This window comes from Diabrotica undecimpunctata, chromosome 5 (assembly GCF_040954645.1).
Source record: "Diabrotica undecimpunctata isolate CICGRU chromosome 5, icDiaUnde3, whole genome shotgun sequence".
NCBI classification, from domain to species: Eukaryota; Metazoa; Arthropoda; class Insecta; order Coleoptera; family Chrysomelidae; genus Diabrotica; species Diabrotica undecimpunctata.
Window position 1 is genome coordinate 94968344 of NC_092807.1, and position 25314 is coordinate 94993657.

The 25314-nt window shown below is 33.8% G+C and overlaps 1 protein-coding gene across 3 annotated transcripts in view; it reads right to left on the reverse strand.

Annotated features, from left to right (window-relative positions):
* mys (position-specific antigen beta subunit myospheroid) overlaps positions 1-23906 on the reverse strand; it is a 78015-nt gene extending 54109 nt beyond the window's left edge. For 2 of the 3 annotated variants that reach the window (XM_072532248.1, XM_072532249.1), the window contains exon 1: positions 23781-23906. In XM_072532248.1, the coding sequence (XP_072388349.1) occupies positions 23781-23800 (20 nt within the window). In that variant the 5' untranslated portion in view covers positions 23801-23906. The other variant, XM_072532250.1, reaches the window with a different exon arrangement.
* Between the last annotated feature and the right edge of the window lie 1408 nt (positions 23907-25314).

The following is a 25314-nucleotide window of genomic DNA, read 5'->3' on the forward strand; positions in this document are numbered from 1 at the left end:
GGGTTTCGTGCACTAGGAAAAAGAGAAACTCTTGGTACTGCTGATCATGTACATATGATTCAAAGATGTAAAACATCAATAGGATTATAAGTTTGGTTACTAAACTATGCAATATTTGATATGCAATAACGAAAAGATGGAGCCTACTCTGATGAGAAACTCAGAAGTAGATGGAAGAAAGTAACATTACCAAAATAAGAGATTGTATGAGTGAATTGAATTAACTAAGTCGTAATAGTATGCTCAATGGTAACGGTTTTCAGTTTTATAAGAATATTTGACGATTTCGTATATTTCATGTTTAAAGTGCTCATTTACATCCAGCGTATGACCAATAGCGGAAGTATTAATACTCAAACAAAAAATACAACTGCTGGCAAATTTAAATATATTTCCGGTATCTAAAAATACATACACAAACTTAAAATAAATGCACTAGGTTGTTCAAAAAATTTGTATTAATGTATTATATCTTATAATGTTTTATATCTTCTTTAGTGGATAATATATTCCATATTACATTTTTATACCATTACAAAAACATACGAGGGATTCTCGATAACTACGTAATCTAGGATAAAGATGGTATAATTTTAGAGGAATATTCATCTGCCTCAAAATTATTTCTACAGAACCGATTAAACAATGAGAGAATATTTGAATTTGAGTGGCTTACATCAACGGAGAGCAGTGAAAAAGTACTTTTGAAATGATTACCATCAATGAAATCAAAGTTGAAATGGAATCAATAGAATCCACTCGTTCATTTTCTAGAGGACAGGAAAGGAGACTCCACGAGATCAATAGTGTCACATAAACTACAAAGTAAACACTATTGACGGCGTCTTCTGGAAACGTCTATTAGTAGACATCGCTAATCCTTCCAACATCGGACCAAACCAAATCAGATGGCAAACGGTTCGCGAACAGTTCTGCTCGCATATGTGTACCCCCCTCTTTACTTCGCACAAGTTGGTTCGTCGTTTTCCATGGATCGCGATGAGTTCGCTGCAACCATATTTTCAACGAACTGTTCGCGAACAGCTCGATAACAGTTCGGCTCGTATATGTATACCCATCTTTATAATATTACACGTCATTATACAAAAAAAGTTACATATAACATTTATAAATTACTACAAAAATAAGTGTAAATAATAAATACTTTCATGACAAAATCATTTCTTTGCATCTAAATTTCGATTTGGAAATTTTTCCAATTTGAAACCTAGTTCAAAAAGCTTTACGTGTGTTAAATTTTATTTGACTAATTCAGTCTTAATTTTCCAGAACTTAAATTTTTCAGTGTACTCGTATTGTATGATAGCAGGCACGTGCGGCACCCATTACTCTTGAAACTAAACTAATAAAATAAAGTGTTATCAGCCCGTGCGGTGATTGCACCCGAAAAGTAAATAAACCAATCCGCCGAAGACGTTACTTTACCCCTTATCTACTTTTTCAGAGACTTACGTAGTTACTTCTTGATATTTATTAGGGGCATAAGACGCATCCAACACGCTATTAATCGTAAAGAGTGTGGAACATCTGTAAATTATTAGTGTGAAAATAGAAACGCTTCCGTCTAAAAACAATTTTTCTTGTAGAGATATTTATTTAATTATATTCAGGCGATGATGGAAACATCTTTGTATATTTTTCTGTTTTAATGCTTCGTTTATCATGATTTGAAATAACGCATATAAATTTCTGTCCATTGTTATTGCACTGATCATAAACCATGTGGTGGTTAAAAGATAGATTCATGGAATCTATTAATGATTCTCCAACTAAATTATTTACATATAATAATAAAATAATGTCAAAAAATAAATGTTTATTTCCTGTTTATTCCAATGCTCCCGTATAACAGACGAAATTATAAAGAAAAAACAACTCCTACTTCACAATTATTTACGTATTTTGTGGAAAAAGTTCCATCGTATCTTTAAATAAAAGCTTTTAAATATTGTCATTACATAACCGGTTCCCGCTTTGATCATATATTTAGCCAGGCCGCAACATCTGTTACGACAAAAAAATACTACTCCACCTTCTTGCTACTCCTAAAAAATTACCTCAATGTCGCCAAATAATTAAAAACAGAGTGTTAAACAAGATGCGATGCCATTGACAAGGTGATGATTAACCTTAGGTAACCTCGCCACAACCACGTAATGGCAGATAAACTTGTCCCATCAACTTGCTAGTTACTTGAGAGCTCTTTTTTTAATTTATATAAATGAATACAACGCTCGGTGCATTATTCTCGCCATATATGGCGAGCTGGTTTTCATTCTTAGTTTTGTCCAGTGGTTCCAAATAAGAAAACAATTACCGTGTATTTCTAAATCAGACATGTGGTCAGAAATCGGTAATATATATGCTTGAATTTGATTATAAAAAAGTGTATAGTTTTTCTCGAAAGATATTTATTTATAAATGATTTACATATTTTTATTTCATTGGTAATGGAGTACAAAATGCAAAAACCTATCCAAGCGCAGATGCAGATACTGACCATAATCTATTACTAGCAAACGTCAATATTAAACTCAGAAAACCGGAGAAAACAGTTAAAACCACCAAAATAAACATCAAAAACCTAAAAGACGACAACTGCCAACAGCATCTAAACGCAGAGATAAATAAATTAACTGAAGGAAACGTGGAATGGGCAGATATGAAAAAAGCCATACTAAAAGCGGGAAAAGAGGTCCTAGGCGAAGAAGAGAAAACCACTAAAAAGACTGGATGACACCGGAAATAGTTGAGCTAGTAACTGAAAAAAGAAAATACAAAAATAAAGATGAAAATAAATATAAAACCATCAAGAATAAAATCAAATATGAAATCAGAAAGGCTAAGGAGGAATGGATAAACAAGGAATGCCAAGAACTTAAAGAACTCAGTAACAAACATGACACCTCAAACTTACATAAAAAAATTAAAGAACTTACAGGCAACACCAGACAAAGAAGAACACTCATAACAATATAGTAATGGAGGAATACTTACTGAAGAGAGCAAAATCAAAGGAAGTATGGGAACAATATATAATCGATCTGTTCCATGACGAGAGGGAAAATGAACAAGATATAGGTCAAGAAGAACAATATCTACAAATTTTACCCTCACAAGTAAAGAATGCCCTACAGAATGCAAAACAAGGAAAAGCACCGGGTCCTGATCAAATTCCAGTTGAACTGTAAAAAGCCTTAGATGACGGTAATATAAAGAGACACCCGAATTCTCAACCTCATATATGTAGAGGGCAACATCCCGGAGGAATGGTTTAAATCGATATTTTTACCTCTACCAAAAAACAATAATCCCAAATCATATAATGACTATAGATTGATAAGCCTTATGTGCCACCCTTTAAAGATTCTCTTGAAAATTGTTCAAAACCGAATTTATAAGAAACGTGAGGAGCAGATAGATGTTGACGGTACTCTTGCAGAAATGTCGGGAATATAACAAGAGTGCATATGTATGCTTCATAGACTTTAGGAAGGCCTTTGACCGAGTGCAGCATATGAACTTAATAGATAAATTAATTGAGTTAATAATTATGGCTGAGAGTATAGAAGAACTACAAACTTTACTAGATGCAATAAATAGTGAATGCATTCAAATGGGACTTGACAACACAAATAAGATCAAATTTATGATAGTATCAAGGAGTCCAATAAATAATGAACAACTAACCCTTGGTGGACAGAAAATAGAGAGAGTGAGAAAATATAAATATCTGGGAGCTTACATCAACACAGAATTAGATCCAGACCAAAAGATCAGGGTAAGAATAGAAATGGCAAGAGCAGCGTTCAAGCAATTCAAGCAATTGTTCTGTGACAAAAATCTGAATACTCCGCTGGGACTGAGGTTTGTTGAATGTTACGTCTGGTTCCAACTAATGTACGGGGTAGAAACTTGGACGTTAAAAGCGCAAATAGTTAAGAAGCTTTTGAACTTTGGATATACCGGAGAATGTTGAGAATTCCATGGACTGCCAAGGTCACCAATGAGGAAGTGCTGAGAAGGATGGGTCGAGACAAAAAATTGTTGAGAACAATAAAAGTATGCAAGAATGCATACCCTGGACACACACTGAGGAATGATAAATATAGTCTTCTGCAGGTCATCATGCAGAGTAGAGTCGATGGCAAAAAGGAAATAGGTAGAAAGAGGAAGTCATGGCTGCGAAATATTAGAGACTGGACAAACATGACTGTAGAGGAACTATTCCACGTTGCAAAAGACAGAAAAACTTTTAGAAATGTGTTCGCCAACCTCCGTTACTGGGGACGGCATAGAAAGAAGAAGAATTTCATTGGTGCTTTTTTCCGGCTATTTTAAGACAATTTTGAAAATGTGGTAACCGTTTAGGAATTGGGGGAAATATACGTATTTATGTAGTTTTGTCAAATGTTTCCAAACTATGTACAAACTGTCCACACTCTCAAAAATTATAAAATAACTTCGAAGAGTCTAGGAAATCAATTGTAATTCTTAAAAACAAAATTTACGTGCATTTTTCGTTATTTATCTCTTCTTTAAGCTTTCGTAGCATATATCAAAATTGACAAGAATAACCTGATTATCTGCAGATGCAGGGTGCTGTCAAGCAGTGATATTCAATTCCTGTCCCCATTCCTGTACACTTTCTATTCCAGCCTTCCAATGCCCTTTCCCGGCCCTTTGTCACCTTAAACGGTCCGAAATTAACCGAACGACCGCTTATCCGAACTCCCGACAAAAGACGAGCATAAATAACTGTATGTCTGGCATCTTTCTGACGGATTCACAAGTCCTAAAACGATGAAACTTGCATCAAACACGGATATAGATGATGCTGTATATAAGTGGTTTACTCGGAGAGTAAACCACTTATAAGTAGTAAGTAAGTCAACTACTCGTATTAAATTGTCATTATCACCAGTATTTTAATTTTTTTTTAACGATTTCCGGTTTGGAAATCGAAGCGTCAAAACAAATATCAAAATGCTCATTATAATAATAAATTTGTGTCTTATTTCTTACGTCTTTCCGCATATGCAATTCCAATTTAAATTCCAAATTAATACACAAAAAACATGATTTAAATCCAATAAAATACATAGACCAAAACTGTGCTTCCGAAAACTTGTTGGGGACTACTGTATATCTATTGCAATAGCTGCGCTTGCTGCTATTACGGAATTCGGAACAAAAAGTAAAGATAAAAGTACTGTTAATTTCATCTATCAAATACAAACAGATAGGTCCGTTGTTTACTTTCATACATGTGAAGAGTTTATTATGTAGTCGACGTGATGAAAGATATCCTCAGTGGATGTTGCGTCTGGTCTGGATGTTAGACTTAGATATAACGGGACAAACAGGATGTAAAAGGGTTTACTTACGGTAGTTGAGTGCACTTTATAAATATAACGGGAAAGATCACAGAAAATAGTATAATAATTCAAGAAATCTTCGATGTACGCGAAGAAAATTTTAACTTTAACAAATAAATAATATAAACTCCTGAACACAATGACTGATTTCTTTGGTTTAAATATAACTAATAATAAAGTGATTCAGAAAAAAAAATAAAGGGAGACAAAATTACGTCGACCTACAAAACACTATAACGACAAATGAAGAAGGCAATATAAGTAAGGAAGTCAAACAAGGAGATCCTATTATGGTCCTGGAATATATTTTTAAGAAACTAGATTGAAAAAATAAAGGGGTGGATATCTAAATAACCTACGTTTCGCCAATAATGTGGTCATTAAGATGATTATTTAGGAATAGCAAAAAGATAGTACATGGACATATTAAGACAGCTGAAAAATTTGGGTTAAACATAAATATATTAACGACTAAAATTATAGACAAGGCGAAAAGCTCAGGTTCGTTAGGAAAAATATTCCTATGAGATTTGTTTGTATAATCGCTTTCATGGGATACCACAAAATAAGGTTCAAGAGGTCACCCAGGCGAATAATTGTTGAAATTTTTTTAAACGAATTGTACCAATCAATTTTTTCGGTCTGGAAAATTTTTTTTTGAAATTTTTGGATTATTCTGAACAAAAATAAGTGTCTCATAGTTTTAATGTAATCTTGATAGTTTTCGAGTTATAAATAATTTTGAACTGAGAAAAACGCAGAATTACGATTTTCAAGATTGAAAAACAAGTAAAAACATCATTTTTGAATTCACCTAGAATTCACCTAAATTTAAGTTCAAACCTTGTTCTACCATATCCCGATAAGTATTTTAGGCCTATTTCAATTTAAAACGTTTTTTAACCGTTAATGAAACGCCTATGGCTGGACGGGCGCACGGGCTGCGGCATGTATAAGAGAGAAACAAGATCTAGGGCCCGGCCTGCCATACGCGCTTCATTATCAATTAAAAAACAATGGTTTAATAGTTATCTACGCACCGAGGGTGTTATTAAGTTGATTACGCCCGGAGAGTAACTTGATCCAGCCAATGGGCCTCTAACCCGAGGGATGAATGTTGCTCGGCGTAATCCTCCGGTAACATCAGTGGTACATACTTAATTTTATTTTTTACTTCACATAATATAAAAACTAAAATTGAGACGTTTTTGATGATGATCATCGTCAACATCATCAGCCAGCCTACATTTATTGTTCCATTCTTTGGGCACCTCTCTTTGCTGCAAACATAGATTAAACAGTTTCCTTAATTTATTTAATAGCATATCTCCTCTATTTGCGATAGCTTATATTACAATTCCATCCTCTACTGGGGCTTTGTTATTTTTCATTTTTCTTAACACTTGTCGAATCTCATCTACCTCCATTTATGGCATTAGTTCGAGACCTTGATTTATGATCTTCTTTGAAATGGCTGTTGGTATTCCTGTTTGATCTTCTCGTCTACTTCCATATAATTTCTCGTAAAACTCTTCGACGACCTGTATTAACTCGTCTCTACTGTAACGAAATAGCCCATCTCCGATGCGTCACAATTCTTAGAAGGATAAATCTAGAAAACTCAAGAGTTGGCATTTCAATAGCGCCCGTCTTCGATGCGCTTTCGATGAGACGAATTAGAGGTGGGCTACTCCAGAATATTCTAGTAAATAATAAGTTGTATATATATAAGTAACGATGATTGAGGTAGTTTTAGTTGATAAGATATAATCGAGCTGTAAACTTATAAATAAATATATTTATATAAATTCGAACCGCTCGTTTTATTTAAATAAACGCTATACTACATTGATATTATTTCATTTTGCTTGTTTCTTAATTTATGAATTTCGCATTTCCCATTCGTTAGCTTTCTACGCAGAACTTTTAGGCTGTTATTTTCCTGTATAGTACGTTTAATATTATCGGTTTTAAATTTCCTTAAAGCTCTCCTGATTGATCTGTCTTCTTTGACTAGCAGCGTTTCAGTAGTGGGACTGATTGTGCATCTTTTTGTAAAAGAAGCTGTTCAAGTTGAATAAATTATTCTGGAGTAGGAATCCTAGTAGCGTTTCTCCTCGGTCATTTCTTCCTGGGGAACCGAATTTGCCCAAGGATGTTTCTAGCTCTGCTTCTTTTATACCTACTTTCGCGTTGAAATCGCCACATAAAATTGTAAATTGAGTACGAGAGTCATTAAGCGCAGTAGATTTATCGTCATAAAATATTTTAATTTTTTCGTCTGTATGGTCTGTTGTTGGAGCGTATACTTGGATAATTTTGAGTTGATATCTACGGTTCAACTTCAGAATAAGATACGCCACTCTAGATGATATACTTTGTATGTTTATTATCTTGTTCGCGTGGTTTTTATGGACAAAGAAACCGATGCCTCCAACTGATGTAGTTTTAGGGCCAGTCTGATAGAATATATGCCCTGATTTCAGTGTTTTTAAAGTTTCACCTCTCTTTCTAACTTCACTACTAATACCTATGACATCTCATTTAATTTTATTCATTTATGTTTCCATTTCTGTGAATCTCTCCTCAGACAGTAGATTTCTGGCATTGTATGTACTTTGGACGCATCCTACTCACCTGGGGTAAATCTGTATTTGTTTTAAAATCGCGGTTTTAAGGGTTGTATTGGCATTAAAACACCACGCCTGCCAGACGGGTTGGTAAGTGTTCGCAGTATCACAGCCGGTTAAATCAACTTGATTGCCGCCTGCGACTTTGTGGTATTGTACCGTCGGGAATTGTATTGCTCAGCCACGGGCCACTAATGACACAGCTGCTGACCTGTGTCATGTCCTCAGTTGATCAACGGGTACTTATTTGGCTAAGACTTATTCGTACCTGTTCTGCATATCTACAGGAGCTTCCCTATCTGCCATTGGGACACGCCGTGTCGGTGTTGAGGACTCCCCCACCCAATCTGTCTTACGCAGGGTACTGAATGACCCCTACTTATTTTAGAGTCCCTCCTTTACAGATAATAGAGAAGAAATAAATGAAACATTACCAACTGATGAAAATATACAACTTCTAATATCAGGGGTGAAATAGGCAATTAAAAACTCAAAAAGTTGTAAAACGCCAGGATGAAATTCCAGTAGATATACTAAAAATCCGAATGACGAAAATATTGAGTGTCTAACTAAATTATTTAATTAAATATACAAAGACGGTCAAATTCCTGAAGAATGATTAAGATCTATCTTTTGTCCCTCACCCAAGAAAAATAATTCTAAATCTTGCGATGAATACCGATTAATTAGCATCATTAGCCACACTTTAAACATACTACTCAAAGTTATTCAACAGCGTATATATAAAAAATGTGAAGAACAGTCAGAACACATTTTGGATTTAGAGGTGGAATGGGAACAAGAGAGGCATTATGCGCAATGACGGTACTATTATAAAAGTGCACGGAATATAATAAAAACGTATTCACGTATTCATGTGTTATATAATTAAATGTTTAAATGGGAATAAGTCACAATTAAAGGTTAAAGTACGTTTATTGACGTTTCGATAAAAAGAATATTATAAAATTAGCTAGAGACAGCGATTTTTCATTTAGTGGAGAATTACCCATATATTATATTGATATGCTGATCCAAATAGGTAGTTACTGGTGGTTTTGGACCACTTAACGCAGTTTTTTAACCAACTTCCTAGTATTTATATTCTTCCAATTATAATTATTTGCATTATAAATAGGAATAATTGATATTTTTCTGTTGTCTCCGTTAAAACAATGTTTCTCTTTTTGGTATTTTGCAATATATGGAGAAAAAGTTTTAATGTAGATTCTAACACGCTTTCCACCAGATTTATAAAAACCAGACTGGCTTTTAAACTGCAAACAGATCAGTAACTGTACTGTATCAACTAATTAATAAATCGTAATATGTAAATTGGACATTCTTATTGCTTTGGTATTAAATCAGCAGTTTTAAACAAAGCTATTGGTGTTGTGGTCAGGGTCAGGCTATTTTTATGTATTGTTATATATTTATAGTACGAATATAAACATTTTATTGCTTGAATTATTAAACAATCAATATATTTACAACTAAATGTGTAGGTTTTGAAACAGAATTCACTATTTATATCTTCATTTTTTTAATTTATACATCTGTGCTTTATTGGAACTGTACATAGCTTTTATAGTCCAAAAAAAATAACATTTTAATATACGTAAAACCGCATACACACTTGCTTATTCGTCCCAAATGAGTATTCGTTCGCCCTGGTTTGCTAAGATGAGTGAGGAGCGAGCCGAACGGATCCGCACCACTAAGCCCAAGCCGAGTTGTCGGTACTTCAAAGTGAGCAGGTATCGTTTCTTGTTCGGTGTGCACAGGGAAACTATAGATATGGCTTTTTTGAAAACAGTGTCCTTTATCCATTTTTGATCCGATACTATTGAGGAAAAAATCACAATCCAATGGTGATATTCTAGTAAAGTTTCTGAAGTTTTTTCTGATTCGCTCTTAATAGTTGCTAACATTCGAGGATTTCTTTCCCTGTATAGTTTCCTCTGCCATCATCGCTTTTCTGTGGTTTCTTTTTTATGGTTTTCTGTCTATAAATGTAGGAAAAATTGGTTTCGGTTAACCAAAAGCTGATAGGACAGACTGGATTTTGTGTTCGGGCCTCTACTTCTGGGTCAATGTTCATGCGGGTGCGGCTGTGCAAGCTTCCCTCTCTCTCTTGGGACCTTTTCCAAATCAAAGTTTAGGTGAGAAGAAATAATTTTTTAATGAAAGTATCAGTTTAATGTTATGTGAACACCGTTTAAACATAGATTAAAACGTAAAAAATTAATATGGTATGGACACGTAAGGCGGACGTGAGAGAAACGACTCCCAAAAAAGATATTGGAATGGTTCTCGCCGGAGAAGAGGAAACGAGATAGAAAACCTACAGCATGTCTACACGGAATCTAAAAAAGCAATACCACAAAGAAATCTAAGTTAAAACGACTGCCGGGATATACAAGCTTGGAGACAGGGAATTCATTAGTATTACGATATAAAAGGGATTATGTAGTAGTAAATATAATATAGTGTGTCTAAAGTGATATCCGTGCGTGGGTTAGAGACAATATAATAATTACAATATTTTAAACCATCTGTATATTTTGATATCGGAAAAAATGTAGCAATCAATGATCAACGTATTGCAACGTATGATTTATATGTTATCGTTTTAAAAAACATTTAAATTTAAATTTTAAATTAAGGTGGGCGAGATTGTGGGCGCTAGACCGCATTCACAAAATTATAAATTCCTGTTTCTTTATACCTGCATACTAATGATACAAAAATGCATTACCTAGTAATAATGTCTTTTAGCGTTAGAATAGGAACTTGAGGGAACCTAATGTCGCATGAGCATTTTATCGTTGTTAGCGTTAACGCTATAATGCGCGATTTTTTGTATTGTAATAAAAAAATATTTTTAATCGCTTTAAGGTATAACCTTATACCTAAAAATAGTAGAAAAAATGTAGCGTCCAAAAAAACATTAATTTTTTGAAAAATCTTGTTGTATCATGTATGATACATAGCGGAAGTCTTTACAAAACAAATTTTAATAGATTATTAATAAATATAATATCTTATAACTAAATATCCAACTTGAGTAAAATTTATCAAAACATTATTATTTTTGTTGAGGCAAAGATATAGTCTACATTGTAATCATTAAATATACGAAAAAGAAGTACATTTTGGCATCCTGCATCCCTGCCTTGTGTCTTTGTACAATGGCCAGTGTGAGTGACCATCAAGCCTTACGTCTTTTGGAGGAATATACGTTGTTGTTGCTGACTTTCTTTTTTTTCTGCTATTTCTTTTTCAAGAACTGATGGCCCTCCTCTCTTCAATAAATGATTACTTACAACTTTGCATAAGCAATATGCCACTTCAACACGAAATTCGAAGTTTCATTTATTTCTCTGTCTCCTTTTCTCTAGAACATCGACGGTAAAGAAGGCAAGACTTTACATATGTTGACAACAAACAAAAAGTCTTGTTATCTCTCCAGGCCACTGACGATATTCTCTTATCTTTTCTCACTCATTAAGTTTTGCGGATAGCCTAGGGAATTGACCAATAAATACGACAATTAGGCGTGTTAACTAGAGACATATACATGCAAATTCCTAGATATTGATTTATACCTACGGTGGTCAGTCCAGTAGGTTTACTCCGATCCTTTTGAATAACATATGTATTGGACTCTGATAAAAATTTTTCGATCAACTCATTGTCAAAAAGTATTAGTCATCAACTCATTATAGCATTAGGAAGATTGGTATGTCCTCTAAAAGTCTACGTGAGTTCATCAATGAATAGGTTTTTTTTTTCTTCCACAATATATTTTTATTCGTGTAGTGATTGGCTCAACCTCCACATCGAAGTCGACGAAAATTGGCTCCTTAATAGGTTCTATTTGTTGGTCTGGAAACTCCTCATCTTCAAACTCTACTGGTAAGCTTTGAATGTCAATATTCTCATCAGGATCTAAGTTGGTATCATCTCTAAAACATGCGAATTTTGAAGAAATTACTCGTAAAAATATAAATTAGCTCGATCTATATTGATATTACTTAAGTACCTTCTAAACAAAGTTCATAGAGCCAAAATAAAAGAATTATGAAAAAACTAATAAAAACCAACCAAAATCTGAAGAGCTATAACACTCGCTTAAGAGCTGAAGAGCTATAAAACTCTTGCGGGATGTGCAACCTTATTTCCTAGTATGTAAGGACGTATTTGTGGTTGAGGTGAATTAGGGATGGTTTCGACACTGACTTGAATCAATCCTTAGTACAAGTACTTTCCTTAAGAGTACAAGATTGCTGTTTCTTCCTCTTTTTCGAAGGATTATTTTATCAAAATTCTTTAAAAACATATAAATACGTTTGAATCTTACTGATGAAATTTATGTATTTATCTAGCGTATGGCACAAATTGAGGAAAATTCTATAAATTACAAACTTTACATAAAAATTGATTGTAATAAAAATTACATATTATATTTGATTTTACGTCTCTATTTCCAATGCGGAAATCGTTTTTAAAACATAAAAAAATAAAAATAAATGATCTTAATCTGTAAATGACTGAAATTCCAAAATTTCTTCAGGAATTTCATTTTCTGTGTTAGACAATTCAAAATCTGAATCCATATTTTTAAATTTGCAATTTGTAACTTGCGCAAAATAGGTTTGACAAACAACAAAATAAAAAGCATCTGTCACTTCTTAATAATTCGTAAAGTTGTGGCGGTGGCTTTTTTTGCGTCATAAAAAAACTTATAAAACAGCAACCATCTATTTTCCAGACAAAGTTAGGTATTTATTGATCATAAAACCTTGGTCGAAATATTCAACGTTTGGTTTTTTTTTTCTATAATTCCTTTTATTAATCCTTGTAAAACCACTAATTTATTTCATGAAGCGGTATCTCACGCATCTCAGTCAATCTAAATTCAAGTCACAGCTACCTTATTAATATCACGTTACATACATCGACTTTGAATACTATTCACCAGATTAGACACACCAATTTGTAGCAGTTATCCACTTGCGCAAATTCAATTTAATGAGATGCTGCTATCAAAACACTTGTTTTTATCCCATCTTACAGTTTAGGCCAGTCGTTTTTAAATGTCTCAAATTATATACAGTAGATGATTGAACTATTGGAGTCAAATGGTAAAATTATTAATATTTTTACTTTACCCTTTGCATCCTATAATAGTGGTATTGCTATAAAACCACTATAAACGAATTTTTACTGAACGTCCCAAAGGTTCCACCTGCATAATGTGCTGCCTATACGCTATAACTATTCTCATTAACAGTCTATTGGCGCGTTTTTTTTTTTCGAAGCGTTTTTTTTGCAAACTTTCACTATTAATCGTCGATCCCTATCAGACACAATTCCCAGTCTACCCGAATTTTTGCCTTTATGTTGGACACTTCCACTACGATAAAGCTTAAGTACGTCCGCAACTGTAGACGCAGCAAGATCTAATTCTTCAGCAATTTCTCGTATTTTTTAACCTGATAAGTATATGGATCAATGGCGAAAGTATAGAAGATTGGAAACATATGGATAATACGTAAACCAAACCAAAACCCACATCAATTCGACATATACACACTTATTCCGCTTATGCCACTTATATTTAAAAAAAAAATGAGAGAATAATCAAAAATATATTGGAATGGTGGTTAAACATTACTTAATGTCTAGATTTTAATGGTTAGATGTGCAAACATTCCTGGGATAATAAGCACAGAGTACAGTGGAAAGATGCATCAATAGTCATGGAGAACTATGAATAGTAATGAAGAAAAATGTGTAGCAAACCCATCAGTAGAATGTAGCAGGCTCTGGTTGCAAATACTAAAAGAAGAAGTCAGAAGCAATAATATTCTAACATTAGCGGATTAATAGTCAGATAAAGTCCTGAGTTTTTCAGGGACAGGGACATTTCAATTTCTTTAAAGATAAGACTTCTGAGATGCTACGTGTTCTCCGTATTATTTTATGGATTGGAGGCTTGGACTTTAAAGAAAGATGTTTCGGACAGATTGGAAGCCTTCGAGTTATCGGTCTACAGAAGGATATTAAGAATAAGTTGGGTGGATAGAGTCACGAATGTCGAGGCGTTGAGAAGAATGGGAAAAGATAAAGATGTTTTAAAAACAATTAAGGTCAGAAAACTGCAATATCTGGGACATGTCATGAGGGGCGAGCGTTATAACTTGTTGCAATTAATAATGCAAGGAAGAATACAGGGTAGAAGGAGTCGTGGAAGAAGACGCATCTCCTGGTTGAATAATTTGAGAGCTTGGTTTAATTGCACTTCTGTTGACCTCTTTAGAGCAGCGGTGTCGAAAGTGCGAATTATCATGATGGTTGCCAACCTTCTTAGAGGAGATGGCACGTGAAGAAGAAGAAGAAAGTCCTGAGTAAGTCACCCGTCAATTTGGAAAACATAACCGCCAGACAACTTTGGTTAGAATAACAACTCCCTAATTTAAAAGATTCTTTTTCAAAATGATTTCCGGAGTGGAAAATCGAAACGTCAAACAACAATAAAATGTAATTTCCATTACACTGAATTGTAGATTAATCCCATATAAAAATAATCTTATACATATATATATATATATATACCCGGTATTTAGGCGGCACACGCCCTTCCGGTAGGGATCTATGGAGGAGTATCACCGAGCCGCAAGCCCTTATCTCTTGCCGTACTGCTCCACCATAGGCCGATCAGATACCAGCATATTCTAGACTAAGCCGCAGATTCATTTTAGAATTTTAAACTGCTGCGTTAGCCTTTTTGTTTTCTGTCACCGAGCTGGGGATCGAACTGACATCTCTCGCAGTGAAGCGAAGGAGAAGCCAGCCGCCCAGGATTGGCTATCCGATCGACATAATCTTATACATTCCACAAGAAAACAGTTTCAGAACCTTGTTAATTGTTTTTTCTATTTATTTTTTTGAAAGAAAAATAATTTAGACTTTAACTTTCGGCCGAACGCAATACAAATCATAAATCGTTCGGGCACATCTCATCTGTGAGATTAAAAATAAATTTCTGCCTAAAGTTAACTGTAATAAATTAAGAAACTGGGCTATTCAATTAAAAATGGTTATATTTTTAATTTGAACATTTTTAAATAATCACATAAACAATTAAGTAACACAAAAAACAAGTTATTAAATCATCGAAGAAAAATGTTGTACAAGTACAATATGTATTATTAAATGGTGGTAATTCAAAATATCAAACATTCAGACCGTTTAACTTAATGTATAGCTAATGACCCACGTGGTTGATGCTATCACTTGAAATGAAAAAAAATCAAACTCTATTTGATTATAAAAGGCAGTAAGTACAATATGGTTACAAAAATATTCTTTACAATCAAGCTCGCATTAATCATTATTGAAAATATTATCGTAATACTTATCACACACCATACGCGCATGTTCTAAACAGAGTACAACAGAATCACGATTTGAAATATATATCACTTGTGAATTGACCTGGGCAACATTTAGTAAAGCGGAAAAGATTACCATTGGCCACCGTCGAACATTTCTAGCAACATTGGTCGCGCACAACTTATCTACTACATCAACTCCAGATTTGGTAGCATTATAATCCAGGGTAATTTACGGTTTTCCTGTTTCTGGGTCAACTGCGTCATCTTTATGCATGCTTTTTGCTCGTTTGTTCCTTTTTTTGGAACATATGAAACAAGCGTGATACAATACTTATTTTTCTTTTAGAGCCTGTAAGAGTTTTCACATTGGTAAACCAATTATCGCATGTGTCTGCGTAAATCCCTAAATTATGGGAATAGAAAGTTTTGGAATCAATCGAAACATAAATTTTGATTCCGAAGTTATTTGGTTTTGATGGTATATATTGGATAAAGAAACATCTGCCTCGAAAACCTTCTAACTTTTCAGCCACCGTTATGTTTGTTGCGACTGAATAACTCTTTTGACAGTTACTTACAAATAAGTCGAAAATTTCTCGGACAGCTGCCAATTTATTGCAATACTTTCTCACTTCTCGGGAATCGAGTACATCTAATAAGGAATTTAAACCTTCTCAAGTCCATTACTAGATGAAACATCTCTACACCAAACGCGTCTTCACACCATAACTCTTCTAAAGATGTCTATTACTCATGAGAACTCCAGCAAGGTAGGTACAGCAGCCCAATAAAACTTTTGTATTCAACCACGTCAGTAGGTTTGGCATCACTTTGACTTACGTATTTTACTTGTGTTGTCCAAATATGATTATTTGTGTATTTCACAATCATTTCAATTATTGTCTCTGAAAATATGCATTTCCAGCATTCATATGGTGATTTTGCAATTCTTGCATCTCCACTAGTGCCAGGCACATGCAGCAAGACTTTGTGCGCTCCTCGCCTAATTTTGGCACAACGCTTTTTTGGACCATTTTGTAACTTTATCTTTGCTAAAAATTCCTGGTCAGTCTCAGAATCATCATCTCTTTACTGAATTTCCTCTTCTGTGTCGGTCTCTTTGGATGCAGCGTAAATAAGGAATGGGACCACTCACAGGAAATAAGATGTCGTATAGAAATGGTGAGAGCTGTCTTCAATCGCCTCAGGAAGATTTTATATTGAAAAAAGTTTTTCAAATATTGTAGGTCGGGAGTTGGAAATACTTACGTAATCTGTAGATTAAACCGTCGGAGATAAGCAGAGAACTGTACTACGATACTACGAAAATTAGAGCTTAGAACACTAGCTATGTTTCAGACGTGGAGAGTTTCCTACTATAGTCCCCCACCCTTGTTAATAAACGCCGCCCAGAGGTAGGCACACCAAATATCCAAGTATTATCTCACAGAATTGATGCGCCTGATCGAAGGTTTAAGAGATATCACTTTAATAGTAATGTAATTCAATACAATAAATCTTGTATAAAATATTTACTAAAAGGCATAGTTTTTGATTTATAGTCGGAAAATGAAAAATGGACAAATTTAACCCGATCATAAAAACTCAAGGCTTCTATTTGGTAGTACGTTTCGATTTTATCGTTTTTAGAGGTCAATTGACCATATGAAACATTAAAATTCCTTGATCGCCTTAATTATTTTTATCCACGTTTTTTTATATAGTCAATGGCCTATTTATTATGCCTACATTTTTTTTTTTTTTTGAATAATTGCGTAGTATGATTTTTTTCCTAGTTAAAAGTTCTTATCATTTAAGTAATTAAATAAAAAATTGATAGATGTTTACAATTAGCTGATAAATTAAGTAGTTGCAATTGTCGTAATACTAAACTTACAATAATATAATTAGGCGCGTTTTTTGTGTATGCGATTATTTCGTAAATATTCTGTTCCGTGTACAGAAGTGACTTTTCTGTTTGGTCCAGGATCCGTATTACGAGCCCTAACAACTAAATGTTCGGACAAACCAAAATTTATTGAAAACATTCATCTTCACAACCTTGCTTATTGAATTAAAGAACGAAATCAACAATAAATTAAAGTCTATCATTATTAATAAAATATTGAAATGACCTGGTTTCTATAAACTTTTGACTGCAGTGTTGGCGGAAGAATAAACGAAAATATTGCATAATATAGTGGCAACTAAATGTTTGGAATTCGGAATAAATACTAGATGCCTTGTATAAAATCAATAATTTTGACATTAACTCAGAAGTCGTAAGTTTCTTGACAGTTACTTTAACAAAACCTCTAGTGAAAAGCTCTTCAAATATGGCCAGAGGAATTGCCACACATACTAAATTTCTTATATGGATAATTAAAAAATATTCTTATTATTTAAAATTTTAATTAGGAGTAACTTTGCATTTATTGGTAATTGAAAGATAATAGTTTTCTAGCTTTCTGTGTTTTATAACATAATTTAATTGTTAATTGGTTCACAAGGACGTTGGGGTTGAAAGAAATCAAAAAATGGCTTATACCAATTGGTAGGTACTACTCCTGCTTCCCATTCTCTGCTTGCACAAATAGCTTGCGGATGCATACTTAAATGGTTGCCAAAAAAGTTGTGATGCAGAAAACTGAAAATATTTTGCAAGGAATACATGGGCGTTAATTATAATAACGTTGATGCCTCGGATATTTGTGACGAAGATATTGTTACTGATATTGATGAGATATAGATTTAACATTTGAAATTATTTCTACTTTAGTTTAAAGATATGATAAATTAAATTACCTTTAGATAAATTATTTATTACATAAAAATAGATTGTTTCATGTAAAAATAGCAAAATAATATGTTTTGAAATAATGAAGTAAAAAAAGTGAATTTTTAATTGGATTATGATGGTTACACTTTTGTGTTAACAATAGCTAGTTGTATATAAAAGTTCTAGAAATTCTATTTAAATACTAAATTGTTTAAAAAACAGACTTCACCTTTTAAAATAATGAACCCTAAAACGAGTTGGAATGGGAACCAATTTCATTTAACCCAAAGAGAGCATTGATCCTCAAAATTTAGAAAATTATACAAACAACATATAAAATCCCAGAAAGATATTTAACCCAGAAATGTTTTATGGAGCAGATGTCATAAAAAATTAATGTACTTTTTATTACTGCATGAAAATTATGCTTCAATGAATGTTATAAAAATAAGTCTATAATTTTTAAATCGTAATGGTATAATGTATATTTGAATATATTTTTATCATAAGTAATATATAATATAAAGAAATCAACTGTTTTCTGCTGAAAGTAATTCTGCTTGTTGATTGGCGGATTAATTCCTCTATGGAGGGTTGTTACTCCATCTTTTGCGCGGTCGCCCGATACTTCTTCTGCCGATTGGTGACTTTTCTTTTGCTATTTTGACTCTCCGTCCGGTCTCGCGGAGATAAGAATACGGCCGGGGTCAGAAAGCCCTGCCTGTCGAAAGAGGCGACTAATGGGTAGGAATCGGGAGGTGGAGAGCCGTCGCTTGAGGTTTAGGGTTTGTAGAAACGCACACGGTCGCTTCGGCGTCACGGTCACCGGTCTACACTCCTAGTATCCGAGACGAGACTCTTGTGGGACCACTCTACTCTCATTCCAAAAGAGCCTGGTGAGGTTGAACGAGCTGGGCTCGTACATACCTCTCCGGAAATTCCTCCGCCTGCCAAACCTATCCGCCCGGGGGTGGGATAACGCGGGGGGGGGGTAGGTGAGGTACTCGCAACACAGGTACTACGGGGAAGCCCCACGAAACGTTTCTTGTATACGTGGCGTGGCACCTTCACTTTGGTGTCGGACTCCTAGGGGCAGAGGTTTCGTAAATTGCTTAATTTTTTCAATTTTTTTGTATTTTTTTTCCTAGACTCGGTGTACCTTTAAATGGTACTGAATAGTACACTTTAGCATAATTTGGTAAAATTGTATGAATCCCTTCAATCGCTAGCTGCAAAAGTATCCTGACAGACCTCACCCGTGGGTGTGCGTTTCTTGTTTTGGCTATGGCTATGGCTTGGCTAATATTGCAGCTTTAAATACATTTATTATATACTAAGATCCAACCGGGAAGGTCGACCATAGACCAGATATTCGTACTACTCCAGGTGTTGGAAAAAAATTGGGAATTCAACCGCGATGTACACCAAATCTTCGTGGACTTTAAACAAGCTTACGATTCTGTTAGCAGAGAAGTATTGTGGGAGACCATGGTAGAAATGGGAGTACCTGGAAAGCTGGTACGATTAGCACAGGTGAGCACAGAGAACGCTTCCGCACGGATCAGAATTGGCAGCACCACATCGGAGGAATTCCTCATTGACACCGGGCTTAGACAAGGAGATCCTCTCCTCCCCCGGTTATTTAATTTTGCACTGGAATATGCGGTAACGAAAGCTCAACCACAACTGAGAAACGGATTTGCCGCCCAAGGATCAGAAATACTATTGGCGTTTGCGGATGACGTGGACACAAATGTACAATCCACCAGAGATGCAAAAGAAGTTTTCACCCTATTCGAAAACGGAGCCAAGGAAGTTGGTCTGAAGGTCAACAAGGACAAGACCAAGTACATGGTGGTTACAAAGAACCCAAGACCAAGGGTTATACAAAACGTAACAATCAATGAATACAACTTTGAAGTCGTCAAAGAATTCAAGTACCTGGGAGCGATCATAACATCTGAAAATAAATATGAAAAGGCAGAAGTGGCAGCCAGGATCACTGCAGGAAACAGGGCATATTACTCATTAATGACCATATTTAAATCAAAAATACTCTCAATACGAGCAAAAATAAGAGTGTACAAGACAATAATTCGTCCCACAATAACGTATGGAAGCGAGATATGGACTCTGAACCAGTGGGAAACAACAAAATTACTGGTACTGGAAAGAAAGATATTGCGGACTATCTATGGGCCTTGCAGAGAAGAGACAGCAGGAGAATGGAGAAGAAGACACAATGATGAACACCAGACAGTATATGGAGATGAAAACATAGTACGCTACATTAAAGCAGACCGGGCACTAAGATCGAGTGATGAAAGACTCCTGAACGCCACATTCTGGGAAAGGCCCGATGGCAGGTCAGTTGGTCGCCCAAGAAAGAGATGAAAGGATGAAGTAGCCAGTGATCTACGCACAATGGGAATACAGCAATGGGAAATAGTTGCTCAGGACCGACAACAATGGAGGGAAATAGTAAACGCGGCCAAGACTCACATAGAGTTGTAGAGGTAAATGATGATGATGGTGAAGAAGATCCAATAATACGAATGCAGAATTTCGGTCTTCTCGTCGATTGTTTCTTAAGTCTTTATTAATTGCGTTAGTCAGCCCCAGGAAAACGGGGATGGTGTAAGTATTGTAAAAAAAGAAAAACTATGTATTTCTGCCAATTGTGCAAAACTGGTTATGTGTGGAACATATAAAAGCATGTTGTGCCGATTGTGTGGTAACAAAATTAACATTATTTAACCCCCTCTATTTTCTGTTTCCAATTTTAATTTTGGATATTTAGTTTTTACTTGTATTACTGTAAGTATATAGAGTAATAATATTGTCTTTTTTTATATTTTTCTTGTGTACTTGTTGTAAACTCTAGTAAAAAAATAATGGTGTTAGTTATTTCACGGTAAACTATATGTACATTTAGGTAGTACAACATTACATTAGTAAGTTTCCTTAAAAATATTAAAAAAAAATATTTTGATAGACCCCACCCGTGGATTTGTGTCACAAGAAAATCAGCCGTGGAAAGGAGGGTTTAGGTATCCTGCCAGTATATTTGCTTTTTGTACTTGATCTCTCACTTCTTTGTCCAGGTTCCATAGCTAGACAGAGTAATTTCCAGGTATTTTATTTCCATTACTTGTTCAATTTCTACTTTACATCTAGTTGGTTCTTTGCTGATTACTATTGTTTTAGTTTTTTGAGATGAGATTATCATATTAAATTCTTTTGCTCTTATGTTAAATTTGTGGACCAGTCTTTTTGAGGAATATCTTCATCTTGGGCTATCAATACTTCATTGTCTGTGTAACAGAGCATTTTTAGTTCTTTGTTTTACATTCTGTATTATGTTCCTTTGTTAACGCTTTTGATGATTTAATCCCTGATCCAATTGAAGAGCATGGGGCTCAATGAATCCCCTTGTCTTATTCCGCTGCCTATTTCTATAGGTTCTGTAAGTTGTCCATCTATTCTGACTTCCATTTTGTTGTTTTGGTAGATGTTTTCGATAGTTTTTATAATATTTAAGGGAACTTCTCTATTATACAGAAGATGGATTACATCTTTGAGTTTTACTCTGTCAAACGCTTTCTTTAAGTTAAGCAGACACAGAAAAAGCTGGTCTATTATACTCTAGTGATTTCTCAGTAATTTGCTTTATAACGAACATTCCACTACAAAGACTCTGTTGTTCATCCGCTAAACTTATCCTCTGATTTATTAGCACTTGTAAAATTTTAGTTGTAAAGTTTTAGGGTAGTATTTAACAAATTTCTACCTCTGTAGTTTTCTGGCTATTTTTTATCTCCTTTTTTGAATTGTAAAATTAGTTTGCCCTTTCTCCATTCTTCCGGTATTTTATTGTGTTTTATAATTTTATTAATTAATGTTGTTGATTGTTCTGTCATTGCTGTTCCACAACATTGCAGAAATTCGTTTGGTATCCCGTCTTTCCCTGCTGCTTTTCTGTTCTTCAACTTTTCAAGTATTTTATGAACTTCGTGTACATCTATATTAAGTTCTTCATTTGTGGTAATTTCTTGTGTTTCCGGTTCCAGCGTCGTTTGTTCTTCCTTCGCATAGAGCTTTTCTAGGTAATCAATCTATGTATCCTTTTCTATGTGTTTTGCTTCTATTAGTTCCTTTACCTCCGTTCTTTGACCTCTTGCAAAGCGCCATATTTCCTTTTGCAGACCATAAAAATCATGTTCCATTTCTTTTGAAAAGTGTTTTATTTTTTTTTACAGATGCATGTGTTTCATTTCTAATTGTCTTGTATTTAAACCTATAATAGACCAGCGTTTTTGTATCTGATTGAAGAAAGCATTTCACAGACTAAGACTCAAATATGTCATCCATCATCTGTATAATAGAGTAGTTCCCCTAAATTTCAATTAAGTAAGATATTTTTACACAATTTTATAAACATTAAAAATAAATGACAAGAACTTAATTTTAATAGAATAAAAACCCAGCAAAAAATCTTATTAAGACTCAATAAGATAGTGTTTAACATTTAGTATTGTTTATCTAGTACCTAGCAATTAGGTACTTGCAAGGTGACTTAGTTTATCAGTTTATGATGTTTACAATATAAAAACAAATATTAACCTTGCAGTAACTGGTAACTCATGATAATCTTTTAATATTAAGTTTTATTGACATCTTGAATTTTTATTAGCTATATATTATAATTTATTATAAAATGTAAAACTAATGTAAATAAATTATTTCTAAAACATGTTTGTTATATGATAAAACATGTAGGTAATATATACCACATCTAAAAGGAAGTGCACAGGAAATGGAAAATGGGTTAATTGCATATGCAAACTAAGTTGCAACATAATCTGAATAAAAACTAAAGCAGAGGATGTAAATAGTATAATCAAAATATTTTTAGAACCTGAGTCATAGAGTATCATTATACAGAAAACTCTATGAATCAGTATTTCTAAATATCAAAGGATCTAATGGTTTAAACAAAAAGCTGACTGGTACGCCAAGCTATTCAAAAGAAATGTTTCTTTTTTATAGCCAAACCCAGGTACCATTAACACCCACACATGCACATGTTGTACCTAAGGCCTGTTTTTTCAGTCAGAATTTACACCCTTAATTTAAAACGGTTCCCAATTATTTTTATTACATAAAAAACCACTACACTAAAATTTTCGTTATGTAGAAAATATTTAGAAAAATATATTTTTGAATATTGTAATGAGGTGAAGGATAAAAATATACAATAAGTAGGTGTGTTTGTCCCAATTTTGAGTTGGTTCACTTCTGCTCTCAAAATAATAGAAAACAACCTTATTATTTTAATTTCCCTAGCGTTAAACTAACTGATGAACAGTCCTAAAAATAACTACAAACAAGGGATCTTTCAAAAGTACCTACTTGATTTAGTACTGATGTTCTGTATTCCAATGTTACACTTTCCAATCACAAAAAACCGAGAACTAACACTACTGCGTTTACCACAATTATAAACACATTTCACTATCAAGCAATTATTAATACTAAAGAATAAGGATCTACTCTGCCAGCGACTTACCAGATACAGGAGGCTGCCATTTTTGGAAAACAAATATAAATAAGAATGACAGATTCTTCTGTCTAATCTGCGGTCTAATGACATGTGGACTTTGATTATACTTCGTTCGCCATCTTTTAGAGTGTAGCTCAACTCTACAGAGTACTAAACTGTAGAAAGCTATCTAAAAGAACCTAGAGTTAAAATTAAAAGTTAGTAAATCATTACGCTTTTTAATATTTTTTTGGTAAACTTGCCTTTTTTTCTTACTTACAGCTTCAAAATATTTACTTTCACACAGTATTTAATTTCTAGATGCAGAAACATATGTCACGTAGTAGGCAACTTAACTTACACGAAATTATTGCCTATTAGAGCAAAAAATTTTCTCATACCCTAATTCCCTAATTTATATTTAACCTATGAATGGCAAACCATTATCGTAACATTTTAACTTTAAATTAATACTTTGTGCGTTAGAAAAACATTTTTTATTTAAAGTGGTTCTAAAACTGTTTTCTTGTGACATGTTTAGTTGAAAATTAAACCACTGAACGAAACTGAAATAACATTTGTAAAGTTTGTTTTGAAAACTATTAATTATTACTGTTTCTAAGAATAAATATCTGAAGTTTCATTAATATGATATTTAAAAGTTAATTTGAAATCAAAATATATAACCAAATCTATAATAACATTACGTTCCCCTAAAGGTACATTGTTTATACAATTACAATAATTTATGAACTTCCTTGACCTGCTAAAAGTAATTTTTAAAACTGGCGTGGTGAATATTTTGTGAATAAACGGAGTTCTGACTTCTCTGGGAGCGCGTATGTAAAGTAAACTTTACACTACATGATTTTATCATAGGACAATATCATATGAGATTTGTTATGATTCCTCGTTTCTATGATGTTTTAAAAAATCGTGTTTACACTGCAAGATAAGTTATGACTTATGATATGAGTGACAATGAATGAGGTTTTATTGATTTTTCTTTTTGTTTATGGTCATAGAGATATTAGACACAGTATAGGTATCAACTATTAGATTTTTAAACTATTATAATAGAAAATAAATCTTTGATTGCATTGGCTTCCCGACGTTTAATAATAATATGCCGGCAACAACTGCGTACAGCAGTAAAAATAAAAAGATCAGACACCTTTGGGCTTGCAGGTGGCTCTTGTACTCTACTATATAAATACATATTTAAGTTGAAAAAGTGTTTCTATCACCCTTTGATAAACGACCTTCATAAAAAAAGTATAATATTGTAAGCAACGGGCTAAAATATACAAGCATACATATATAAAATATACAAGCAGAGCAACTGCTGAGGTACAAGGCATGTAGTTTAGTAAGGTATACTGAGTACCAAATTTGAATTTATCTTCTGGACTGAGTACCACATATAGTCCTCAAATGACTCTTTGGTAATGCAGGAAAAGAGAGACTGACAATCAACCTGTTAAGATATTCTACTATGATGAAATGGTAAAAATAATTCTTATTTTTAAAAAACAATAGTCTTACTTAAAAAAAACACATA